We start from the raw sequence: 27,863 nt of genomic DNA on the forward strand, positions 1-27,863 counted from the left end.
CGCGGACACTTATATTCGCAACGTTGCGACAATGAAGAGTCTCCCAAAGCGAGAGTGCAGTCTGTTACCTAGCAAATGGCTAGCTTTGTGGACACACACCCTTCATACTGTGAGCGGCGCCGATATCCCGGGGTACCCGTCGTCGCCCCCGCAGGTCTGCGGCGCGCACGCACGCACGCACTCACAAACACCAAACACGCGAACAAACACACAAGCGCAGGTCCGCGTACGTACAGAAGGTCGTTCTCTTTCCTCTGCCTCGTCTGGTCGCCGGTACGCTTACTACGTCGACTTACTCGCGCGTTCTCTTCAGTCGCGACAGAACGCTCGCGCAGCGCACACCGCGACGCGCATTTCAAACCAAGATCTCAAGATCAGACCTTCGTCAAATTATTTTCAAAGAAACGATTTTTTTATTGCATTTGGATGAAATCAACGCGTCGACACAAATTAACGATCTTTCGAACAAACCGAGGACGTTTCGTGTGAAATGTGCGGAGCGATTTATTTACGCGAAATTGAACGTCGATTGTCGTCGCGCGAAATGCACTTGTGCATCCTGACGATGCTTGCAAGATTGTGATTGGTGGATGAATCCTTTCGTGTATTGTGATCACCGCATAGAATTCTTCTAGTGAACTCGATAACTCGAGATACTTTCGATGCAACTCGCTTGTCAGATTTGAACATTTGCCGCGTGTTGAAACGCGCGAATTCAATCGACACGGTCACTCAGTTGCGAGTTTAATAAAAGTGAGTATATGACATAAAACACAGAATAAAATTTATCTTTGATATTGACAACATGTCCATTCGTTTTTCTCTCTGTCTGTGTGCATTTCCTACATTCCTCCCACAACTCTCGTAGTGCTAGATCGATGCAGCCTTGCACGTGACCGCAACATGTCAAGTCGCTGATGATGCATTCGCGAGAGAAACACCGATATCTCTTTTTGCAGTTAATACCTATGCTTACGTAAGCGAAAAATTGGCATATTGCACGACTGAAATTTAATATACTCCTCAAAATTGAATAAAAAACAGCTAGATGTTTAAACCTGTTTTATTAAAAGATACTAAAACATTAATGTATATTTAACATAAAATTTACTTTGTTTATTTACAAAATAGTTTTGCGTACAAATTAAAACTAAATAAAAATTTTATATTATAAAATTTATTATACATATATCTATTGTAGAATACACTACGGAGACAATGTATTACAATGATAACAAACCTGAAGAATAAAATTATCGCTCGCAGATCTCTCGTCTGTTACGCAGCCCGCGAAAATACATCCGCACATTTTGAAATCTGCCTGTTTCTGGCGGGCATCTGCAGTAAACTCTCTGTAGTGTTTATTCAAGTTACACAAAAGGTTTTTCTCGCTTTCCGCGTAGTAGGCGTGCGCCGGCTCGAATGTTGCTGCCGTCTGGTTTCACTCCGACTTCAAATTACACAGACGCGCTTAAAATGTACCGTTGCGAGCGCGTCCGGTTTTTCTCGGAGACGAGCTTCCCGCCACTTTCCACGTTTGTACAGCTCGGCAATCACATTTGCTGGACGCCACTTATCGAAAGGCCTCCGAACCAATTACGGTTTTTCTGCGACCTTGCGAGAGGAAACTCACACAAAGAGATTAAAATTGAGACGTACGATGCTATATACGCGATTTCCAATGTGAATGGTCTTAATAACGAGTACGTTGCCGGAAACGAGTGAAACTCGAAGCAACAATTTCACTCGCGTATTTCCTCTTAATAACGCGCGTTTCAGAGATAGAATGTGGTTCTGAATTTAAACTTCCAAGTAGATCGTGAAATTGCTATTCTCGTTGCATTTTTCTCACATAACGAATTCTCTATGAATCACTCTCTCCGCGTCAATCTCTTCATCCCACACATCGCTTCGCGTTCTGCTCATCGCTCGATGCAGTCAGCAGCCTGACCGTAGTTGCGGACAAAAGAATGAAAAGTATATTAGAAGAATTAAGAAACTTATTAAGTCGCCGTGTAACGTGTGTTATCGAGTCGCGAGATCGGAACGGCAATTGATCGGGTTTACAGCCGGTCGTACTTGTACGTTAGTTCAATGCTCGCGACTAAATGGTAAACGATCCATGGATCCTGATTTCAGGTAAAGAAAACAAGAAGGAATGCTGAAACACGTGTCGGTCTCGCCATGGAGAGGCCGGGCGGACAGCGTGAGTCTCTCTTCCAGCGGCGGCGCGAGTAGCTGCGGAAGCGGAAGTCCTACCCCCGGTCACACACCGCCACCCTCGAGAGCGTCCTCGTGCGCATCCCTAGCACCCTTAACCGCCCTTTCGAGCTTCTCCCCGGCTGATACCGCGCCTCAACAGGTGAGCACTCTTTGATTTCTCACGCATTTGTGCTGATCACTTTCGCAAAATTGTCAATTTGGAAGCGGAAACGTGGAATTTTTCCAGTAGAACTCCCAGCACTTTGTACGTTTTAAAAGAAATATGTTTTTATAGAAAGAAATATAATATTTTTGATAAAGTTTTAATTTTTTTTATATTGCACACATTGTTCTTGAGACAAATTTATATTTGACGATATGTATTAAAATTGTTTATGAAACACTTTTTATGAAATAATTATTGATAAATAGATAGCTCGACTAATATATGTGCAATATTAAAGAACGTGTGTGTGTGCGTGTGTGGTAGCGCTATTTATCTTGGAGTAACGTACGTTTCACGTCGCCTGCGGGAGACAGTAAAGAACAACGCGGGGGAGAGAGTGTAAAAAGTGACGATGTTGCGTTTAATAAAGCAGACAAGAGAGAAGAATAAAGCGCCATTCGCGGGCGGTTCGCCAAGTGACGTAAAGCGGTTTAGCAGAAAACGAGAGCAACACGTTTTTCAGCGTTTATTAACAGCTGGACCACGTGCGTATCTGCGTGACGGCGTCTTATAGATTTGTCGCGCCTAATCCATGATTATTTCTGTCGCTTAATCCTGATTACTCATAATTCAGAAAACGTCACATCTTTGTTTTAAGCTCGATTATATAGTCAAATATAATAATGTGCAAATTAAATAAAAATTAATAAGTATTTTTGATATTTTGAATATGATATTAAAAAATTATACTTTGTTTGCAGATTTGTTAAAACTTTCATAACACTTTACATCGTGAAAGTAATAACTACGTAATAAAGACGGTCGAAGCGTTGAACATTCGGAATGTTTGTAACTCTTGTAGCTGGGACCAGTTTCAATGACAACCGCGTATAATTTCTCACGGCTTCTCTTAGGTTATGCTGTAGTGTAACTGAACTGAACGTGCGGTTTCGCGTCCCTTTTTGCGCGAACAGAAACATGACTCTCTCGAGGGCCTTCGTCTCGGAAAGACGTTTAGGCAAGGAATATTTTTCTTCGCCATCTGCGCAGACTGTAGTCAACACACATGCATCGTATCATTTAAAATCTCGATTTTCACAAAAACATCAAAAGTAAAAAATCTTATAAAAATTAAAAGTAAAAAATTTTATAAAAATTTATTTTTGAAAATTGTGATATTTTTTTAAAATCTGATTGATCTTGTTCAAAACAAAAAATAATTTAAAATTAAGATGAAACCGAGGAAACAGAGTTTCCAAGTCGCGAGGACATAATTTTATTATACGTATCAGAATTGTTTCTTGTGAATACTTCTAATAAGCATGAAACAATGAAGTCATCAGCAAAGTAAACAATAAAGTGCAAACTTTTTCTGGGACAATTAATTGTAAGTGTCTTTGCAATTTAGCACGTCTGATTACGATCAGGGTCAGTGCATTCAAAATTGTTGCACTCGTTCAACAAACATCACTCATCCTCGTTTCCACTCGAGCTCTAAATATTGCACGCGCGATTCTTCTCAATGCTTACGCGGCGAAGACTTTTCATTGTATTTGCGCTCGTCTGACCCGTTTCGCACGCGGGTTGCAAAGGTCGTCACAAACGTACAGTCGCTTCCGTTAATACGTCCGAGATACCGACTCTCTGCGCATTACCTCTCTATATGTACGAGATCGTACATCATAACTATAACTTTTAAATAATTTAAAGAATATGTATTGGGGACATTTGATTAACATTTTAATTAAAATTACAATCACTCAGTTCCATTAGATAAGAATTATAAGCCACTACTGAATACAAAAGTAATATAAGCCACGGTAGAATACACGCGCACTTCGTATCTTTTGAAATAAATTTTTCAATCGTGAGACGTATTCGCGAGAAGTAGATTCTCGAAGTAGTCTTTTATGCTGACAAGAGAAGTATCTTCTTATTGTGAGGAGGCAACATTAAGCAGGGATGTGCGGGACCTCCTCCGTTTTTGAGGCACTAGATATACGTGTGTATCGTCCCGCAGTTTTTGTCGACGGAACCGAGAATTCTCTGTGAGAACCCCGCATACTGTGATGTCACACATATTGCAACTGTGTTCACAATGCGCAGTGAAAAACTAAACGAGCCCCGCGGTAACCATGGCGGATCCACTTAATCGTACTCTGCCGGTCGGACTTTTTTTTTATTGCTCGTTCACGATTAGGCGGTACGTTTCCAGAGGAAACCTTGGACCAATTACACGCGCGAGTTTCACAGAATTCGCAATTAACAACGGAATACTAGATACGTGGGAGACTCGTAAATTTGACAGTCCCGTGCAATTTTAATTTATTTACGCTTTTTGATTTTTTTCATTTTCAACATTATTAAAATTTTAAATAACAAATATTTGATATTGCTGAAAACGTAGTTTCATATGACGATTGTTTTACATAAGTTTAAAGTAAATAATTTGTTTATTTTGTATTCGCTATTGCATCTAGTTTTGTTACGTTATTCCTATAGTCACAGGCCTGTTCTGGCCCTTGCAATATCCGGCACGATAGACCTCGTTTCCGGCTTGCGATTCTTCAGTGTCAGTCTTTGTCAGTCGATTGCGATAAACTTTATTCCGGTTGTGGAAGTGGTGTAGATCACATATTTTATTCGACGCAATATTGTATTTTTTTTATCGTCAGTTTCTATTTCATTATATTATTGTCACATTACTTTATCATTTTTAGTTTTAGCATATTATATGATTCCGTGTATGTTTTATCTCTCTCTCTCTCTACGTATTTTCTCGTTGATTTTCTTAAAGAGGGAGTAAATTCTATCTTGCGAAAATGACAATCGGAAGTGACGAAATTATCAACGCGACATGCCATCATGACTGTGTGTGGATTTCGAAAACGTTCATTGTCCCATCGTTCTCTCGGTGGGGAAACTTCTCGCATCGGTGACTCGTAGAAGATCGGACGTACGACATGGCGGTTCGCAGTCGGAATGATCGTAATTCAAGGTCGCGCGGTTGCAAACCTCGCTGCATATTTTCCAACGTACATTTCTTGCTTTTTCAACATTTATTTATTGTTTAACGTATTTATTACAACAACTCTCAATTACGAAATAGTTTTAGATTTTAATGTAATATTTTTTAATGATTTCCAACATTGTCTTTTTTCTTCCTACTCCGATTTCTCTGCTCACGGAAGCGGAGAAGGAAGAATCTACAATAAAGTGTGCACTTGTGTTAATTACCACAAGCCGCCTCACCCGCATGACGGCGACAAGAAGGAAGATACGTGGAATGAAGCAACAGAAAAAGAGCGGGTATCACGAAGCAACGTCTTCTTCAAGGTTTTCACCGTAAAAGAGTTCCCGTATAACGACGAACGTCGGATCGTAATAGTTTATAATCAGAATACTCACTCAGAGATCCTTGGCCAAGGATAGCTCCTTCATAACCACAGGTGGGATGCCGAGGAAAAGATGTTCTTTTGAAAGGAAAATAAGAAATAATAATAATAAATAATCTCACGTTTACGCCCGATCGACGGATTCGATTGATCGCACATTAGGATGCGCTTCTTCGCCGATTGGTTTGCTGATCCGGTTCTGTCGCCATCTTTAACCACTATTTACAAAGTGCCGAACGCGCGATGCGGCGCTTCTTTCTGTTACACGTCGAAGATAATTATAGATTATTATCCGCTTGCGTTTTAAAGGGATGGAAAGAAAGATGAACTCTTTTCTCTGCTAGAAACGGATCGAAGGCTTGGGAGTCTTTACCGAATGGGACGATCTTAAGCAAACATACTGCCGCCGTATGAAAACACTTGGGACCGCGGAAAAAAAGTAGAAACTACAACCACCCCGTTTTTCATCATCGGTCGTGTGGAATTTCTCATCGCTGACGTAAGCGGAATGATGTCTCCATAATCTCTCCAGATTGAGATCGACCTCGTTTACACATGAAAGCACGCGAAAGCTGAGGTGACACGACATAACCCGCGCGTGTACAGCAGATAAAGAAAAATTCAACCACACCAAAAATTAATTTTTTTGCAAAAATATTTTTGACGTTTTATCTCATTTGAAATATATACTCTACTAACACGTGCAGAATTTGTTGTGATGCAATCTGTTATCGCGTGCGCTAGGCGAAGAAGCAAATGCTTTGTGCGTTTGACGATTACGGCCGGAAGTATGTAACGAACAAATGCTGCTATGGATGTGATAAGATTATTGTTTTCAAGTTGGAAACGTTATTATTGATAGGAAAAATTTTGAGAAAATTTTACTTCATATTTTCGAAAACAGTTAACCAAAGAGATTTTACAAATAGAAAGAAATCTAATGTTTTTTTTTTTTTTTATGTGAACAAATGTTCTTTCGAAGCACGCACTCGAAGTTAGCAATGTAGCGACTTTGTGTTGAATACTTGCGAGAGTTCATCAATCGTTTCATTCATATTTCGCGGCAAGTATCTGTGAATGGAAAAAAGAACGTGGGTCAGTCGCGCTGTGTTTATCTCGTTCGAAGCGTGAATCTTGTTCTATTCTTACGAGCAACGATTTTATTTTTTCACGATACGGGAGCAGTTCGCGGAAAAACGGGTAAATAGCAGTGATATAAAGAGCGCGGGCAAGAAAATCGTCGATAGGGCGCGAGAGACGCCGAAGAGGCGTGAGATAAACGAAAAGAAGAAATCGTTTTATATTACACGATTTTATTTATAGAAAAGAGAGAGAGAGATCAGTATGTGTTAGGCTTATTGCGTCAGGAGCTGGACTACAAATTCTACTAATTGATGACCGTCGGAAATCTCGCTGGTTCTCCGAAAACAATATTCAAAAAAACTGAGCGCGTTCGCGACTCGATGAGACTTTGAAAATAGACGTTTCAACCTGGATTACAGCAACTGTCGGATTTTTCCACTCGGCGAAACTGATCCGGCACGCCCGATCTAAAACGTACCAAGCGCTCAATGCCACCGAATAATAATTCCTAATTGAAATGCTTGACCATTATCACGCGGGAATGGCGTAGCGCTACATCCGCGATTTAACTCTCAAGCCGTCAGTGAACCGGAATTCGTTGCTTAACCGAGATAATCGTCGCATTACGCAATACGACGTCCGAGTGCATACGTTTCGACAATTGCGTTGCGTTTGCACGATTGGATTATAACATTCCTCCAAGTAACGATTGTAGTAAAGTCATATACAAAGAGTATAGATGTTATGTAATTTGTCGGAATCGATTTTGAGAGAGAAACAATTTTGCTTTTTTTTTAATTGTTGTTTTCTATTGTAATAAAAAACAGATAGAAAAACTTACTGAAAAATTAATACAAATAAAGTTTTTACTTAAAATTAGTTAACTTAAAAATTAGTTAGCACTAAAACAGTTTTAAGTAAAAGAAAAAACGGAAAATTTCCGGACATATGAAATCGAGATCAAGCGGATTTCATTCGCATGAGACTAATCGTACAAATTCCTGAGCCGTGAATGTCGTCAGGAATCGTTCACGGGCTACTGGTGAAAGCACTTGCAGAGCCGGGTTGCTTGCGCGCACGCGAAAGTACTCGTTCGTGAAGTACATATACTCATTCACGCTACCGCGAATTATTACCTGGTTAAACTTGGACGAGCCGAAAGTGCAGTTTAACGCATCGTTAAAAGTTGATGCCTTGCGCGCTCGTAAAACGAATGGATGATACGCGAAAACGAAAAACATTGAAAAAACGTACGGAGAAAAATTTGTAAATGGCATAACCGAATGCAAAATGTTAAAGTTTCTTGATAATGTTAGAAAACTAATTTTATGTAAGCAAATTTACGTACGTATAATTATAATTATTTTATTCATGTAACTTTTGTAACAATCTGCATATTGCTTTCTATCTTAAACTAGAAGATTAACATATGTGGCAAGAATAAAAAAACAAAGTATTCGATAATTTACTTCTTCTTATGCAATCACACACTTAGTTAGTTATGTGATTGCACCTGGAAATGTGTGTGTATGCTAACGATCTGTGAAAAGAATTCCTCGAGGAACATTTAAAGTTGTAACGTTGGCGTCTCCGGTCTTGCATAGAATTACGGCAAGCGCGTGCTAATGCATTTACAATATATTGTCGGCTACTTGCCAACTAGGCGTCAAGAAGTTTTACGCTATCACGAGTGCATGAGGTATCCAATCGTGTCATTGTGTGGGACGAGAAATTACATTCTGGGAATCTTCTTCTACATGTCCTTGATTACTCATATAAGTGAGAAAGTTCTGAAACCTGTTTTATCTCAAAAGGTTATCAATATTGCCTGACAGTATTGTCTTGCAAAACTTATGAATCACGCTTTTGATTTCGAACAAAAAATTTTCAAACATTTTTCAAGAAAAATATCTATACATATAATTCTCTAAATAAAAATATAACGAGCATTTTGAACAAATGATCCGGTACACAGCTGCATTATGAAATAATCCGTGAGTCACTCGTACTCGTGTCTTTGTTTCTACGACTGTGTGTATCAAGGATCTTTTCTTGACCGTTTTTCAACGCACAACATCTGGCCGATCAACAATTGTGGTCCAACTTTCTCGTACAGATGGTCAAGCTTCTCGTTTGTGCGATACCGAACAATGATGATTGTTACATTTAACATTCTTGGCGAGTCTTTATGGACCTTGCATAACGGCTTAACACATCGTAGTACAATGGCGCATGGGCGGGAAAAGGGTGGTATAGAGATCCCGATATGACCGAAGAAGTAAAAAAATAACATTTGAGTTGTTTTTCTTACATTTACAATTAATGGCTTTCTTCTTCGTCAAAAATATTATGTGCAGAATTTTACAGAGTTTTTATCGTCGATGTTAAAAATAATTTCTTTATTTAACATCTGAACGATTATAATTCGTTTTCCACAAAAGTTTTACTTGAATGTCAAAAAATAGTCGAACGTGTGTGTGTACACTTGCAATCGAATCGAATTTCTCTGAAGGTCCGCTTTCGTAACGGTACTCTTTTCTCGAGATGGAATAAAACACGACTGCGGACAGCAGTGACGAAAGAAAAATTATACAGCACGACGGGATGCAAGACGAGATGATTAATTCCTGTGGTCGGAGGAAGTAATGCGAGATCTCGGGATCCGGATCTTCTCTCGCTTCGGTCAAAAGCATAATGATGTGCGAACAGGTTCCCTTCGTCGCGAAGTATCTGGGAAGTTTAACGCCCGGGACGCGTGCGTGCGTTCACGACCGCGGTGTGAAACCGCATATCATCCTTTCTATGGATGATACGCGGCGTAATACAGCGGTGAAAGCGAACCATTGTGAATGCCGAATTGTAGTGGAATCACGTGAACGGGTGGCATTGATCGGCATCGATCAGCAAAGGTGTTAAAGATTTTGATGTTGTAAAACTCCGGTTGTGTTGCCTTTCTTCGAGAATTTGTACACGAATCCGCCGCTAAAATCCTATCGCCTGTTTATTTTGTTCTGATATTTCGTTCTCATTACGCTCACATGTAAAATGTTGTTGCAAAAAAAAACATAAGAAAGCTATCGCGCATTATTATCCCAAATTGCTTATTCAAAACAATGTTTTGTCGTCCTACTTTCAAGACGTACTTTGTTCCGCACTTTGGTCAGCACTTGCACGTGCAGCAGGAAAACCAGGTGGTGCGGAATTCTTTGACGTACTTATATAGCGCACTGTCTGCACTCGCATATCTATATTTACACCAATACTAACAGTTCGGTGCAAAAACCCAAGAAGCAAAGAAAGAAGCGATCACACAACTAATTCGCATTGCCTCACCTCTTTTCTCGCGCTACGAAGATCATGATACAAAAAACCTACAAACGCGTAACGTTTGTTCTGGTCGCAATAATTCAAAGTATGTGGCGACTGCGCGCAAACACGGTTATCGCGACGACTCCGTGCGCGTTGATATCGCGGCGCGGCGATGATACGCGCCGCGGTCGGAACGAAATGTCGGCGAACGAGAAAGGGGAAGTCGAATGAAGAAACTTGGCATAAGGATGGGAAAGAGGGTGCGAGAGGGGGATGGTGAGGGATCGAATGAAAGAGTGAATGGGAGCACTGTGCGCCAGATGGCTTGACGGCGTCGCCGCATCCCGAACGTTTGTGCCGCTCGGCGTCGTCGCGGGCGATCCGGTCCCCATTGCTATTTCATAATAACCAGGAGGAGAAATCCTCGGCTATATAATAACGGGAAGCGACCATCGACGAGATAACCGTCATGCGACTGACCTTTGACAATCCATGGCGTTTTATGGACGCGACCGGTTTATCGCGCTGAGACTTCATCAAATCTGAGGGAAGTCGGAAGGAGCGTGGGCACTGTTTATTCTTCAGTGATGCGGAGAAAATTCTGGGGATTACGGCAGAAATATATAGCGATAACATGGACGAGGATTTATATCTCTGACATTCAAATGTAGTGTTGTATCGGTCAAAAATAAAATAAAGAAAAGAGTTGAAGACGTGATAATTCACCTTTCGTGTCGCTATAAAATATAAATATGTCTCGACGAAAATACATAAAAAGAGAAAAACTCTTTCTTTAAAAACATGTATTTAAAAATTGCATAAGAGTATAAATACAAAAACTCGAAATTTCGTGAATTTAAATATAAATACAGGATCGGCAAAAATTGCATAAAGTCGGCCGATGAGGTGCAAAGGACTGCACGTCACAATCGAGATGAATAGGATGCGAGTGGTTGATCCGGAGAACAGACCGGCTGTCCGATGTTCAAAAGCTGACCGGATGCGATCCGTGCAAGGGTTTGAGACAACCGGAAGTTTGGCGTGTCTCGTGCAAATATGATAATACTCGTTCAAAGCGGATCGGCCGGAAGAGATGAAAGCGCCGATAAACTACATGTTTAGATATATTGAGGTCGTCATCGAGCACGTATTTTCTTCTTCCATCACATTCGTCACTTAAAAAAATGTTTTATACACAATTCGCATTTCTTTGTAACTTGTGTTTATGTGCGAAGTGGAAAATGATTTTTCCAAAAATATTTGATGCCGCAATTTGCAATTACGGTAATAAAACGTAATTACAGCGTCCGCGGCAGTAACTAATGAGTCCTTGAGATAGGTAATCGCAGCGTCGATACACTTGGTGCGTGTATTTTATCGTTCCAGACAATCGGGCTAAGCGCATTATGAACGATGCACATGACGATGTACATGTGTGCGCGTCTATGTGTGTTGACTAGACGGTCAGCGTACCGTGTCTCGTGCGCGCTGACTTTGTACACGCACACGTGTGAGCCGGGTCGTTGAAACGCGTAAACGGTTGTAATACACGGTGCAGTAGCGTACGTGTTACGGCGTATTATGAGTTAAACAACGTAATGATAGCCACGGCGCCAGCACCATGACGTATCTGCGTCTATGGGCCACGTATCGGGTGTCGGGAAAGATAAATACCACCCACAACTCGTTCGGTCAGATGATAAATTATTATTAATTGCCGAGAGAACGCAAACACACACACGCACGCTCTTCTTTTCTACGTGAAATTAAATTTTTCTGTTGAAGTTAATTTACACATGTATGATTGTTTATGCACATGCGCGTGAATGTAAAAGTTTATAATATCTGTGATAGGTTTAGGTTTTATTTAACGTGTTAACAACACTTGTGTTGTTGGTTGTAAATAGAATTGAGTGATGTCGCATAAAGTGACATCTTCATTACGAATATAGTATCACACTTGTTTTTTTTTCTGGTAAAAATTTTTAATAAAACGATTAAAATTAATTAGCACAATCACGGATTTAAAACGGCTGAGTAAAATGCGCGTTCGTTAAGCACATCAATGACTTAAAAACGATATAACGACTATTGTGGCGCCATAAGATATCGCGTATTTTTCTTTTGCGAGATACAACAAATGCGTGAAAAATAATATAATTTGTCAAATTGCAGAATATTTAATAAAATAATGGAATCAGTAAAATATTAAATAAAACATTGTTTTTGACTACTTTTAAAGTAAAACATTTTTTTATCACTAGATAACAGAAGAATACTTTTAGAAAAAGATAATTTTATCATTCAGAGATTTCAAATAATGATGATAACGAACAATGGGAGAAGATTGATTGTTTTTCTTAAACATATTTTTTTTTGTCGTTGACGGACAAATAGCTTTAATTCCGTAGTTCCCTAGTCCGAGTCCGACGAAAGAGTTAAAGCACGGACACGACACTTCCGGTGCAATGAACCCGTCGAACTCGTTGCTTCTTTCTCTCTCTCTCTTTCTCTCTCTCTCTCTCTCTTTCTCTCTCTCTGTCACACACAGTTTATTACGACACCAATATTAGTTTTACAGCGAACGTCTGAAAATAGTGCAGCAAAGATATACGTCATCGAAGTCTCCGACGTTCGACAATCTATATATAGGTTTTCTTACGACTGCACACAAAACGTATTAAGTGCAGGTGCTCGTTGCACCTGCGTTTTCCAAGCCCCCAGCAGCGACCAAATAGAAGCCATCTCGAAAAGTGATTTTTTTTTCTCGTAACTGCCAGTAGCCACTTTTCGAACAGTCATCTGTGACACAAAAAGTTTTAATTTACAATCGAACTTGAAATTCAATGACTTCAAGAAAAAAGCATTACATAGTACAAGGTTGAGTTTCTCTTTCTTGTTGTAAATTTTGCTCTTGGTGTGGCGTACGACTTATTGACACTTGGTCAAGTGAAGTCAAGAGGATGGGTTAAATGAGAGAAGCGTCATCGCGATTCGCCGCCTGTTTATTTTTGACTGACAAGCAATAATCTCGAATCGCAACGGTTTTTCGCGGAAAGAACAAGAGAATTCCATTTAATCATTTGTGAGATTTGTTCACAAGTGAATTCGCAATAAGTCTCGCAAGAAAATAATGTCGCAATAAGTTTCTCCCGACGTAACAGTACAAATGTACAAATTTCTTTTCCGTAAAACAAACTTATTAAGCGTTAATTTGTTTTGCATAGAAAAACAAAACTTAGAAGCGGAACAAATTATCATTCACCAAAAAAAATCGGCACGCGGAGCCTCTTCGTATAAATTTCATGGCGTGCAGTTCCTGGCTTGACGTTGCATTATTCATGGAAACTCCCGTGCTTTAACTCCCGCGATAATCCACCCTTGTCGGTGTTATCGTCGCTGTTGTGGCAGACGTAGTCAGGTGTGCGTCCAACGGAAGATTCTCCGTCGGTGCATTGACTGGGAACAAGGGCGAATTGGCGTACGACGGAGTGTGGCGACGTGATTGGACGAAAGCCGAAGGAGAGCAGGACAAAGGAAAACGGCGACCGTGATCGTACGCGCGGATGCACGACCATGTTTCCTTCAAGCCCTTTCGTGACTCCTGCAAATTATCTCGTGCGCTCGTGTCACTAAAAAAATGATATATCGCAAGTATAAACACTAGAGTCGAATATCATTTCGATACGCATCTTGAAAACAATGAGGTAAATTTTTTTTTTGGTTTTCTTGCAACTTGCACAATGTTACACGTCAGTTCCTTTGATATAATAGAACAAATTGTTTTACAAAACTTTTTTCTTAACAAACATTTGATATAGAAAAACTCAACTTTATTAATATAACATTTGATAGATACTTTTATTTAACAAATATTTAACATACGTTTTTTTATATAAATATGGAGCAAATTTGTATAAAATTAGTCATATGTTTCAACAATACTATTTTATACTTTTTTACCACTTGAGAAAGCGCAGGCAGAAAACTTTAATGAATGTTTCGACTCGCGTGTCGTTTACATGAAGAACACACTGGTCAATGACGAGTCTCGAGACTTCACATTATTGCTGATATAAAAAAAAGATATATATTATCGCTCAATGTCTATTGACGTCAAATAAACCACAAAAATGAACTACATCTAAACTAGATCTGAACAACGATATCACATATGTGAGTGAATTTACATGTATGGCGTGTAACTACACTATTTATAAGTGCAACTTTTACAGAAATTTACAACTTTTATACAGAAATAAGTTTAACAATGCAATATATAATAATTGACAAGGATCAAACAATTAATAAAATTAATTGTGCGTATATAAATGTGTAGCAGACACTTCGACGCATTTAATTGAGCTCAAATTTAATAATATGCTTACTTCCGCTCATAAAATATGACTAATCATGAATCTAAATTTAGGTCATTGAATTGATTTATGTAACCGCGCGCGAACCTAATTTGATTTAAACGAAGTTTATACTAACTTATAATCTGTGATGACTGCAACACACCTATTGTATAGCAGAAAAACAATTTTAATCCGCACTTACATCTCAATATTTTTTTTTTATTGAAACCAAAGTTTTATTAAATTTTTATTTAGAATTTTATTTTGCGATATTCATATAATGATAATTTAATAATATATTATCGGCGCGGTTGCATATATTATCAATCAATATAAAGTTACATGCAGCATACTACAAACAAGTGATGCAATACAGAACAATCGGTCAAAGGTTAGATATAACGTGAGTACGTAGTACGTAGCACTCAAAACATGATGTTACACGATCATTACGCTGACAATTACGCTTTAATTTGTCTTCCGGCTGGAATAGCGTTTGTAATGAGCCACAGGCATGACAACTATGCTTGTTTCCCTATTTCGAGAGATCATCGTCAGCGTGACACGCTCGATCAGATTAGAGCTCGTATCTGCGCCGAGCCAGCGTAGAAGAGGATGCTCTCTTGGTCGCGCTCTTCCACACTCTACAAACCGGATGCGAACGTTCCACGCACGGCGTCTGTATGTCGCTAATAATCGCGCGCGTGTTGGTGGTAACGGGGGACTTAAAGTTGCTCGAGTTGTTCTCGTTTAAAACAATCAGCAGGAAAGGAAGGACCAATTATACGGACCTGCGACCGTCTGTCACCGACCTTCTAGTTCCCCTTAATGCGCTACACCAGGTCACAAGTATGTAGGCAATCAAAACAACATGCTTACAAACATGCACACGCACGGTTCATTAATTGTTTGTTGGAAAATATAAACATGGAAAAATAGAACATAATCGATAAAATAAATATGAGGGAAATAATTACATATACATATTCTAATTATATTAAGTGTGCGAGTGCAATCCAGATCGATTACAAATGTATTATTAATTTTGTTAATTTGTTAATAACCTTTTTTCTCCACAAAAAAATTATTTTTTGCGAAACGCTCGTAATCAATTTTTTATGAAAGAGTTCACTCTTTTTACATTTGGCACACGAGTGCTGATAACAACAGTTAATAACGGTAAACGCATACTTTTAATTCCACTCAAAGTGGATACAATTGATGCAAATGCGTGCACATAACAGGTAAGCGATCTCTCATCTAGCTTGCTAATTGTACGAATAATTCAGTTGCGGATAGTTCCGCGGCGAGTTCGCTTTAAACATTCGTTTCACGAAAGTTGGTTGGGTTGTTATACATTAAGTGTATACAAAGCTACATTACACGTCCGCATAATTGCTCGCCGCTGGCAACGTAGCGTTTCTCCAGGGAAGAAGTTGCTTTCGCGTATCCTGTGAAAAGAAGCTATTCCGGCACATGCGTATGCGTGTAATTACTTTTTACTGCAAGTTGATGGAAACACAGTTATGGTTCGAAAACACGATGATGCTAATGTTTTTGCATACAATCAGAAGTTGCGCATTACGCAAAAGAAAGACTATCCCGTGAGGTGGGCGTATTTCCTTACGTTCTGTGTGATTCTGGATGTTTTATTTTTTTAAACAAATGTTGTACGTATCAAAATATGTCTACACTGTGTCTACCTACGATTTACCTTCTCCTCGGGAAACGTTTATTTGCTTTGTAATGAAATACTTTTGTGACACTTCGAAGAGAGTGCTTCATATAAAGCTTAGACGGCGGCACTTTCCTCGCAAAAGGGAGACTTCGCCAGCTGTCGTATTCTTTTCACAAACGCGAAGCCGGCACGCGACCTAACCATGTCCGTTCCGCCTTTCAACAGGCGACAGGATGTAAATTCAAGAACGATTCATACACCGTCTCGGCTCATCCTATCTAAAATGTAAAAAATAACGAAAGTAAAACAACTGTTTTTGATTGAACTTTCATTGATTTCTGTATGAACAACCATTCGCCGAACGATAACATCATCACTGAATGTGCGCACGAGCCGAAAAATTTGTTCTCCTGCAGAAGGTGAAACTAACGAACTTGAATAAAGACGAAAATTTATCGCACACTACATCGCGTAATTTCTGCGCTTAATTCAACCGCACGTGTTTCCGTCTAATTGCGTAACGCACTTATCCGATTCGCTCGTTGTATAATCCGGTGCACGTGCGTCATTGCGATTAACTCGCTGAAATGACGTTGATGACTTCGTCATTACTGAAATAAATATTTGCGGGACATAAAAATATCTCACGCTTTTCAATTTATCAATTTATTATTGACACGAAGTGTAATTTAATGATTGCGGAATTTTTTAATCCTCATTGAGAGCACGCCAGACACGACAAACGGCACTTAATTAATGTAGAGATGCGTCTTCGACAGTCAATTCAGTTCATATATTCCAGACATATGATTCCAGAGCGATACAGCATAAAATAACAAACAAAGTAATTGCGAAATTTAAAGATCTTTTCTCTTAAAATGTTTTGACCCCAATGTTTGAACCCAAGGCATATTCGGTATGTCTAAAGTATGGGTTTGGTGGCGTGTTTGTCACGCGAATTGCATCTTCGCGACGGCACGCGCGTGCACTCATCCGCGCAGCAAGTAGTGACAACGTGCGGTTTCGCTTTCATCTTGAACGCGAAGGAAGAAGCCCCGATACCATATGGCTCCAGAAGAAGCTTACACGACGGCGCGTTCGCAGGAAGGAAGCTTTCCACCATGACCGTATTATGTTCTGTGTACCGAGAACACATTGCGACGAACACGCGGATCGGGAGAGGCCCGTAAAAGCGGGGCACGCGATGAGGGCACGTGTCCCTTTTTCTTCTTTAGGACATCGTTGTTCTCTTTTGTGTTGTCTTTAAGAGAGACCGGAAACGGGTGTCAATTGTCAGCTACTCGAAAGTCCTACACCGCCGGACACGTTCGAATCCTCTCCCGCGAGCGAATTCGAGACGACGCGCTATCCCGCGTGTGGTCCTTTGGCGAGTGATCTTTTATCGGGATACGAGTGCAGTTAAAGACGCACTGTGTGCATAAATATAGTATCGATTGACATCTCTATTTGTGCACGTGTCTCAACTTCGCAGTAGAAATTCGAGAATAGCAGCAGTTTCTCTTACGGTTTTCAGCTCTTGCACGCTTGTAGAATAGTTTTTCTTTTGTTTCTCGTTAATTAGAGGACGAATTATTGTTAGCTTTTTGTTTTGCTATTATACAAAAATACAGAAAAGTTAACATTCCTAAAAAAAAAAAAAAATATGCGATGCTGATATCAGACTGATATTTAACGTTGATGTTAGACACCACCGTCTCAGACATCTGTCGTCAATTAATACAATACCGAATATCGTCATTTCGGCGAGTTTCTCTTCGCACGCGAGTTTCCTTGACACTGTCTCTCATATCCGGATTTGCAAAACGATGAAAGCATTGTCGATAAAGTGGAAGTGGATGAATCTGCCGTTACAACGGTAATCCACATAAAAGGGGATCGCAAAGATAATCTTGACCCACACTACATGGCATTGCCTCGTCATCATTATTACCCGCCATCAGATTCATGCGACGTAACATCCTCAATTTTATAACCCAAATGCAACACAGTTTACTGTCCCGTGAAAATAGAACATAAACCACGCACATTATTGCAGTAATATTCCGGTTTTACTGATTCCGCGTTTCGTATCGGGAGAAAATGTTGAGCTATAAACGGGAGTTTCTAGTGTTGCAGTTTGATCTTTCGAGTTCTCTTTATACGACGCGTTCTTACAAATTCAAGTAACATTGCAAAATCGGGATCGTCACAAATTTATCGCATTAAACTCGTAGCGACAATTCTGTAACAACAAATTGCACAAAGTCCGACACATGCTTGACTCGTATAATGCAAGTAAATGTGATTGACCCGTGGAATGCTTGACCCCCTCCCTCAGGGAGCAACGGTTCAAGGGTTCAGAGAGACTTCGCAGTTGAACTCTAACACGCTCGATTTAACGTCGTTCTCGTTTCGACAAGAGAGGAACCGTGAAAACTGGCGCCTTCATAACATCGAGCGGAGGGCTGCCACAAAAAGCAAGATGCAAGAGCTCGTTATACGAAGCTCGAATTACATTTGTATCAAGTGAGAAATTAAAATTTTGAAAGATGAAGAGCGCAATATTAAACCAATTACTCTTTTACTTATTTTTTTCCAAATCTCTCGCAAGTTTTTCGTCAAATTAGTTACTTTGTTTCGGAGTTAGTTTTTGCACTTTGTGTTCTAGCGAATATCATTCAGAAAGTTCTTACATTTATTTGACGCTTCTTCGAAAGAGGCGTCGCGACTTCTTCCAGATAGCGCGCAGACGTCGAAGTGCTCACCGAAACGCGCTCATTACCCAATCCGCGCGACAGTTATACCTGTTATAGATTACAGAGTTATGTAAACCATGTCGTGCGACAACTCGCGGAACACACAAGAAAGGAAGATTCGCACGGGGGCGACGTTTTGCCAGGCATCGTTAAGTCCTCGCGCCTCGCGAGGTTTCCAAGTCACATGGTTTTCCACATCGAGCGTGCGAATTGTACGCCGTTCGGCAACAATTAAACCTCCCATAGCTTTCGTGGCGAGGCATTGTCTCGCGGCGGGAAAGTGGCGCGAAAGTAAGAACCCGCAGGAGATATCTCTGCCGAGAGAGGTTTCTCAGCGGATTCGCGCGTCGCACGTAATCTCGACGGATCATTGAATCGCAGAGGATGATCCTGAAAGGACGATCCACTCTCGTGGGATTACGTGGGAGGGGAAAAGGAGAGAGTGGCAATTGTGTTCGGATCAATCACAGAGTTCCGTATTTAATGACTCTGCGTTGTTCCGGATAGATCGTGTGAGATTAATTAAATATATACATATAACGTGCGGAGCTTGTGTGTTTGGCGAGATCTCCCGTAATTGCGAGAAATTATATGGCAACTGTTGGATTTAATTGTAGTCCGTTGTTGTTTAATTAAATGTATGCCGAGATGAATACTGGCGCTTAGCAATTTCAATTAGTATAATTACAGTCATCGACTCTCATCGGAGAAAACAGCATGTTGTATCTATACTATACTTTGCGTGCTACCAGCAGTGCGAAAGGTCAGCTATTATCGCGACGATGAAGTGTCGTATGACTGGCTAATTACTTAAGGCCTGTGACACTTGAAAACGAATATTATCTGCTGACGATGTTTCAAGGTAGTTAATAATTCCGCTTGGAATGCCGATCGAATTACGTGCGATTAGGCAAAGCCTTTGTGTCGCCAAGTGTCGCAGGTGTCATCAGGTATCGTTTTCGCAACTGCGGCCGCGGAGATAAGCAAAAGTGAATATTTTAATTATATGCAGATACACGTTATCATGTTTAGTCTGTGAGATTTCTTGCTTAGAATATATCAAACTCTTCATATCTCTCTGTGTGTATGACGATTCGAGATTTGAAGTTCAAGCGATAAAACGTAGAAGAAGTAATTAAATATCTCTCGCAGATTGAAACGTTTTGCAGATTTGTAAACTGCAGCGGTGCTCACTAGACTATCTCTTATTAATTATTCCCGCAATCCGCAAGATCCCCTAAAGCGAGTCACACATCGCAAGCGTTTCTCTCTCCACTTAGAAGTGAGGTTTTGTTTTATCCCGTCCTTCTCGCGCGAGATCCATCTTCGGCCGGAAACCGGGTGGAGAATGAGCGAAACGAGACACGTGCTCGAGTAACGACGGGTACCTGAAGACTCCGTGAAGAAAAATAGCAGCTGAGGACCGAAAAGCACGTGCCGCGCATAAGAAAGGAGACACAGGATTCAATGGGGCGCCGGGATAAGAAATTTTATGCAAGAACTTTTACCTGAGGACACACACATACATACGAACACGCCCTTCTCTCCCTTTCTTTCTCTTTTTCTCTCTCACTCTCTGATGGTCATTGAAATCGGTGATGGTTTTTGTGAATTTGTATGGAAATGAACGAACGTCAAATCTACAGGGTGTTTGTAATATCCTAAAATGACCAAAAAGACAAATTTGCTTATAATTATGTTATTAACAAACATTTGTTGAAGTTTATATTTCTCGAAAGTTTAATATAATAATTTATTAAACACACATTAGGAATAAAAACCGTTTAAATTAATTTATATATAAAACATACGCGCACATGTGTATAAATAAATTTTCACCAAACAATTGTAATTCAAAATTTTTTCTTAGTACTACTAACAGAAGCAGGAAATGATAATATGCCAATTTTGCTCTGAAACTCTACAATTTAAAATTAAAAAATTGCAGAGACGACACGCGCACTCTTGTAGCATATATTGTTCCACGCGAAAGCAAACAATAAGTTGCTTTTTTTTCGACATTATCAAACGATTCAAGCAATTGAACGTGACCTCGCATTATGCTCGGTATCATTAAAAGTCTAATGTGTAATGAGAGACTTACGGTCCACGACTTGCACACATATAATACGTCGATTAAGTTTGCAATTTTCAAATAAAACTCCGGAGGGACTCTTATCTTCAAACAATTTTTTTGCTATTTAAGTTGATCGTCGCTCATCCGGAACGTAGCGTCGCGACTTTGCTCATCTTATCAACTGGAAGAATAAATATTATAAATAGACGGCGCCATACAGGAGGCAATAAGTATCATCAACATTAAACAACACTCAGTGATTCTCTTTCGACATTAGTTTCTCTCGGTTATATTTAATACACGATCGCTTATGAACAAGACTGCGTTAACGAATTCTGCTTTGTGAGTTAAATATATTTAATTTAAAAATATATTACTTTAATATATTTACTTCTTACGTGGCACAATATATTTACATATAAACTCATTATACTCATTATAAAAGTATGTCTATTTCTTAATTAAAAAAAATGGAGAACTCGTTTTAAAGTATTTCCGTTGAAAGGTGTCGCTTACCTTGCTCCAAAAAGAGAATAGCGTATACCGGGTGACGTTACGCAGCGAGCGCTGGAAACCGAATCACTGATAACGATAAATGTGCGATAAACGTACGACTATATATAGAATAACCAATGAACGACCAGTAGGACAAGACGATCATTGATAAACGCGAAAGCAAAGAAAGCCAGAAGTGTCTGATTTGAACGCGCAGTGAACGACACAAAAGCATCAAAATTGCTGCGCGCTCTCCCTTCGCAGTGAGGGATTTTTATGGATTCTTGCTAAATTGGACCCCCTCATTACGACGGCATCTCCTGACATATGGCACCCACTGTTCCACTCTACGTTTACATTTTTTGTCGCGCCGCGCGCCCCGATACGGCATATTAGCGGCTAGATTTTTCGGCTCTTCCTACGCTTCTTCGAATTCCACAATGTGGCTTCCCTATTAGAGCTTCGATTTACCGGACGCGTTTTTAGAGCAACGTGTAAATACAGCTGTTTTTTTCATCCAGCCATGTGCCATGTAATTAAGGAGTAAAAAAAATAGTCAAAGTCGACGAACTATTTCCAATGTATAATTATTATGTTTTTGTTTAACGGAGTTAAACTAGAGAGAAAAATTAGAAAAACTTTTTTGTGAAATTTTTCACGAACGACGTAGCTTGCTGTACAAATATTTTGTATTGCATTACTATTTCCTAGTGTCTTAATATAGATATGTTTCTTATAAATGATTGTAATTTATACTACCAACCAAGCTATTGTCTTGATGGCAAAGAACTTGCAGCATCTTGTTACGGGCTGTAACGTAAGATCAAGGGCGCGAAAACCAATCTACGTTATCAAAATCCCGCGTCATGTGTGCTTTTATAAATAGCGACGATGATATCATTGTGCGTTATGCAAGGTGAGTTGAACGGTGATAAGCGTTCAAGATATGAATATATTTCGCGGAACAAAGAGCTCTTAGTGAGTTCGGTGCAAAAAAGTTCAGACGCGATAAAAAAAATCAGTGATTTAAAAAAAAAATTGTTAATTTTTCTAATTTCTTTTTTAATGAAAAAAAAACGTTACATTATTAAGGCGATGTTTACGACGGAGCAGTATCGATCGCACGTGCGCCAGCTAAGCAATATTCTCGACTCTAAAAAAACACCACACCAAAATATCTCGGAGCATATTTCTGTCTGTCCTGCATAACCGGGTGCGAGATATTGGAGTTTACGAAGTGTCGCACGTCCTTTTCCATCCTGACGAAACGCAGGCCTTGCTTTGACACTCGAATCATGTCCGTAAGCTGTCGCGTTACGTTCCTTTTTATTAGTCGTTCAAATACATGCTGATAAATATTTTTTCCTTGATCTTTTCTTCGCAATCTCGTATTATTTACGTAGATAACATAGAAGGAAAAATAATTGACAATGACGCGCGAGAATAAATGACTCATAGTGATCCTTGCACCTTGTCACCATTGCGGTGTAGTTAAGAAGGAAGTTTGGTCGAGGAGAGAACTGTATGCACGTCCAATTTGCGTAAATGGCATTAACGTAAGCCTATTGGAATTCCAACAACCGTTGAATCAGAAATTTCGCTGCATCACTTAAACCAACCGGAGATGTTTCTACGAAATCGCGCGTGGTTTGTCGCGGAGAAACGGAGATCTTTCTGCATCTCCAGATCTCACTGTTGTATATATTTAAGCGAACGCTGTATATCTTCGAGTTCGTTAGGGCCAGCCGCTTGTTAGGACCAGCTCGATGTTTCCCTATCGATTCTTGTTCATCGTGAAAGCATTCAGCGGGAATTTCGCGTCCAATTTGTATAAACTCGTCCGAATTTCTAATGTCCAATTTGTGTATATAATAATTTACAATGCGCGTCATTAAACACAAAAATATATACGGACGATATTTATTTTTACTTTATCCGATATGTTTGTAATAAAAATTGTAGTGAATTTTCTTTGAGATGCAGTTTAATTAGATATAATTAATCTCACTTCCTTCCGATTTTGAAATCATAAATCGGTTTCTCGGTATCTTTCTTCGAACAATCATTGTAACGTTGCACAATAAAGCAAAATGTAACAGCAACCTCAACAAATTCAACTTAATACGCGATAACGGCCAGTACACGCAATAAACTTCATTGTTGACACCGTAATAAGCGTGTTGAAGTAATCCCACAATTGTCGTGTGTTTATTTCACACGGTAAAGGCTCAGCCGAATCTGAGATTCGAATGGATTTCGTAACGTTCAGGTTCCGGTTTCCTCTCGACGGTTTCAATTTATACAAGCCTTGGTGAAATATTACTTTGCTTTGTTCGGATGAATGTTTCCGAGCACACTGGGAGCTCACATTCGCAAGATGCGTTTCCAATCGAAGGATTTTCGACAAAGCAATAAAACGACTTGAGTCGTAAAGTCGTCCCGACGCGAAAAAACTTGACGTTAAAATCGTGACTAAAGTAAGATCACGTGACTAAAGTAACGTTACTTTATTTTAATCACGTGTCTTGAAAAACTGAAAATATATGAGAAATGTGTGAGATTATAGAATTCTATTTTGTACGCAAAAGTCTACAACAAAATGCGACAATAGATAATTTATTTCGGATAAATTTAACGTTACGTCTATGTTTTTTTTTTATTTGTTTTAGGTAAATTCTTCTTTGTCTATAAAATTATATTTTAAATCTGCGTGTGCGTGCGATGATGAACGTTAGTACGTGTGTGCGATCGCAGTGGCATCTGCGAACGGGGTGATCTGGTGTCTGGTATATTTTCGGTGCGCGCATCCCCTCGTAACCAGTCATATCTGAAGGGGGTGATAGAGTTTTATGTCGCACGCGTGGGCGACGTCTGTCTGAGTTAATTATGGACTTAATTGTCAAGGTCCGTGCGTTTTAGGATTTTTTTGCCGTGCCAAAAACAGGACGTGGATTTCCTTCCTGTCATTGAATTTAACTTGACTTCCAAACACTTTCTGTGTCTTCTTTAATCCAAATTATATACTTGCTTTGATTAATACATTTTATATCTCAATTGTAATGATGCAAATATTCGAATATAAATAGAAAATGTATAATTTGTTTTTTGTTACAGACTACAATCAAGGTTTACGCCAACTGCTTGCGACCAGACATCGAATACAAAACCCTGAGTATTACCTACGAGACGACATGTCGCGAGGTCGTGCAGAATCTCCTGAACAAATATCGCATGAGACACCGTGACCCACGGTTGTTCTACCTGACCATGGAGGTGACCGTGAGGAGGGCCAACGTGCGCACCATTCTGCCACTTGACGAGGACGCAAGGCCAGCCGTTCTACAGTCCTGCCATCCCCGTGGCGATTCCAAGTACGTTTACTGCGCCCGTCTTTGTACTTGACCACCGGCCCTTCCTCGGTTTTGGTCGGCTACGTGATGTAATTTCAGGGCTCGCGACCGTAAACACGTTCTGCGAGTCGCTGAACACGAGCTGCAACAATGGTCGACAAACGTCGTCCGCGTTGCACAGCGATATGTAATTCTTGAGTGCAAGTAGTCGCGTGGGTCGCTGCAATTTTTTTGATGTAACGTTCGCGAGGAATAGAAGTACGGCCGATTCGGTTTGCAAAACCAGATAGAATTTATGAAATTTTGCGCCGGTCTCGGTCGTAAATGTGAATCGTCAGCAGAGGTATCGTACGATCGTTTTAAAATATGCGTTGCAATGCAAGAAGTTACGATGTGTCATCGTAAAGAGAGAAAAAAAAACTGTTAAAGAGACTTACTAAAGAAGAACGTGGTTGCTCTAATCGTTAAAACGATTTATTCGTGTTCATTATGACGCGGCCGATATTTTCTTGATATAGTCGAAAGCTTCCGACGTTGCTGTACATGTGTAATACAAGACGAGAACGTTTGTCTCCGAGCATAACGCGGTGTTTTTACACCGAAGTATAACGCTCGCTGGTGTCCTTTGAGCTTACCGACTCCTATCAACGACGCGGAATCTTTGGTACATACATAAACTTGTATGCTTACACATGCTTCCTTCTCGTTTGCAGGTTTTCGTTGCAGACACGCCGCGGCGGACTCGTCAAAATATACGACAGCGCACTCATGTCCGGGGTAAATAAACCTGTATTCTTGTACAGAGACATATAAACATTATAGACTACAACTTAATATCCTGGAACATTGTAAGCTATAATATATGCGTAAGAAGAATTTCTTAGTTACAAACAATTAGATCTTAATCGTAAAAAATATAAAAATTAATATCATCTATATTTCTTCCAAGTAAATAATTTCATTATAATTGCGTGTTTAATATTTGTTTACTTTAATATTAAATTATTTTACTTTTTTTTTACTTTGTACTTAATGTTACGTAATTAATTTTATCATTCATATTCCAATTTTCAAAGAACTTTTATTCTCTACTTACAGTCTAAATACAAGAGCCTTCTGGTCTCGGAGCAGACCACCGTAGACGAGTTGATTCAGATGCTGCTGAGTTGCTACAGCTCCAAGGAACCGGTGGAGCAGTTCTCTCTCTACGAGGTCTGCGAAGGCGAAGAGTACCAAAGGAAATTACATCCCGACGATTCCCCGCTCAAAGTCACACAACGGTGGACCAGCGCGGACAGACACCTTCGCATTAGACGAAACCCAGACTACAATCAGCACAGGCGAAAGGTATTGTTGAATTTGCAAATATAAAAACAGAAAAAAAAAAAACCACGTGAGTCAGCTTTTAACGCGAATCCTTCTTGTCATCGATCTCCAGACAACAAAGAATACGAAAACATACGCAACTGCGCGCACTCGAACAAAGAGACGTCGCACTCGAATCAAATTCAATCCGATGTATAATTACACCACCATCGGAATTATTCATAAGAGATTAATATAGAAAGTCAAATCCATTACACAACTCATCGTCGTTTCAGAGCATGTGGGCGTCGGACTCGAGCATCACGATGGCGATGTCAAGACTGGATCTCCACGACAATCTTCCTATCCATTACAACTCGAGGATCGACAATAACAATCATCTAAGTCTGCATCATTTGGCCGGAAAAACTGCCATCACTTCTAACAATAACAACAATATCATCCATCGGGATCAGCATCACTCGTCGCTGGGTTCCATCAATCAGACGCCGCGAATCGTTTTACCTCACAAGCCGGATCCTCCGCAGGTGCAGTTGCCGCGGGTTCAGCATCTCCCGCAGAGCGTTCCGTCGACGCCGCTCTCGTCGAAACATGTAACCGCCTCCTCCTACGCCGACTACGAGAATTACCTTTTTATATAAGGGCTTACGTGAGAGCGTCTGTGCTTGCGTAAGAGTGATCAAAATTGAGAGAAACTGTGTCGATCGCGAAAGTTCAGCTCGCGATACGGTCAGAGTTACCAGAGACTTGTTGGCTGTAGGAAAAATGTACGTTGAAACTCTCTTCGACAGTAATTGTATTCGTATGTAACATTTAGACTTTTTTTTTTAGACTTCACATATATTATGAGCACTATGAGGCGTAAGCAAACGTGTACCTTCGAATTACGTATTGAACAACGAACGCTTCTTTTCACAATACGGATTAGGATTTTGACTTCCGATAATTATTACTATAATACTTGACGCAATTTTTCAAGATAATTTATGTACATCGAAAAGAAAGATGTTGCAATTTTTGATCAGATAATTTTACGTTTTTCGTTTATTGTTAACGTTTTTCAAGTAAAATTTAAAACTACTAAAATATAAGTTTTTAAGGCTCGTTTGCCAATTTTTGTATTTCGGCTGATTAATAAGCCGATAATACTAAACAAAGAGAATTTACGATATTAGTTAGTAGCGAGGGAAATTAAAAACCAAAGGTAGACGTATGAAATTTTAGACACGTAGTACACACATACGCATATATACGCATATATTTGAAAAAAAAAAACTATAATATGCGCTGTATCTGTAAGAAATGACAAGCCTGATTTTTATAATTTTTATATATGTTTGTTTATATAACATTCAAAAAAACGAAATATAAATCACGAGATATCTTGAGATTACAATTTTTTATATCTTCTGTTACACAGCTTAAATAAAATTATTAAACTGAAAATATCAAGAGAAAAAATATATTATTTATGTATGTATAAAAAGTGTTTAGTTAAGTTTGCTAAAAGCAGTTTTTTAAATTATTTTTGTTTAGTTTCCGCGTCTATCCCAAATTTGGCTAAACAGGATATACCGGATGTGTAAATATTTATATTGGCGAGAAGAATTCTTACATACATGTATGTAACATTCACGCTTTGTTATCGCGAATTGATTAGAATTGTTG

At 39.6% G+C, this 27,863-nt stretch overlaps 1 protein-coding gene across 1 annotated transcript; it reads left to right on the forward strand.

Annotated features, from left to right (window-relative positions):
* The first annotated feature begins 294 nt into the window (after positions 1-294).
* LOC109852772 lies at positions 295-27,577 on the forward strand. Its single transcript, XM_020424256.1, has 6 exons — positions 295-753; positions 2,140-2,362; positions 24,634-24,890; positions 25,583-25,646; positions 25,968-26,216; positions 26,471-27,577. Exons 2-6 carry the CDS (start codon positions 2,159-2,161, stop codon positions 26,834-26,836), a joined length of 1,140 nt encoding a protein of 379 aa, XP_020279845.1. The 5' UTR covers positions 295-753; positions 2,140-2,158; the 3' UTR covers positions 26,837-27,577.
* The last annotated feature ends 286 nt before the right edge of the window (positions 27,578-27,863 follow it).

Source organism: Pseudomyrmex gracilis, unplaced genomic scaffold, assembly GCF_002006095.1.
Source record: "Pseudomyrmex gracilis isolate BER0280 unplaced genomic scaffold, ASM200609v1 scaffold_1, whole genome shotgun sequence".
Lineage (NCBI taxonomy): Eukaryota > Metazoa > Arthropoda > Insecta > Hymenoptera > Formicidae > Pseudomyrmex > Pseudomyrmex gracilis.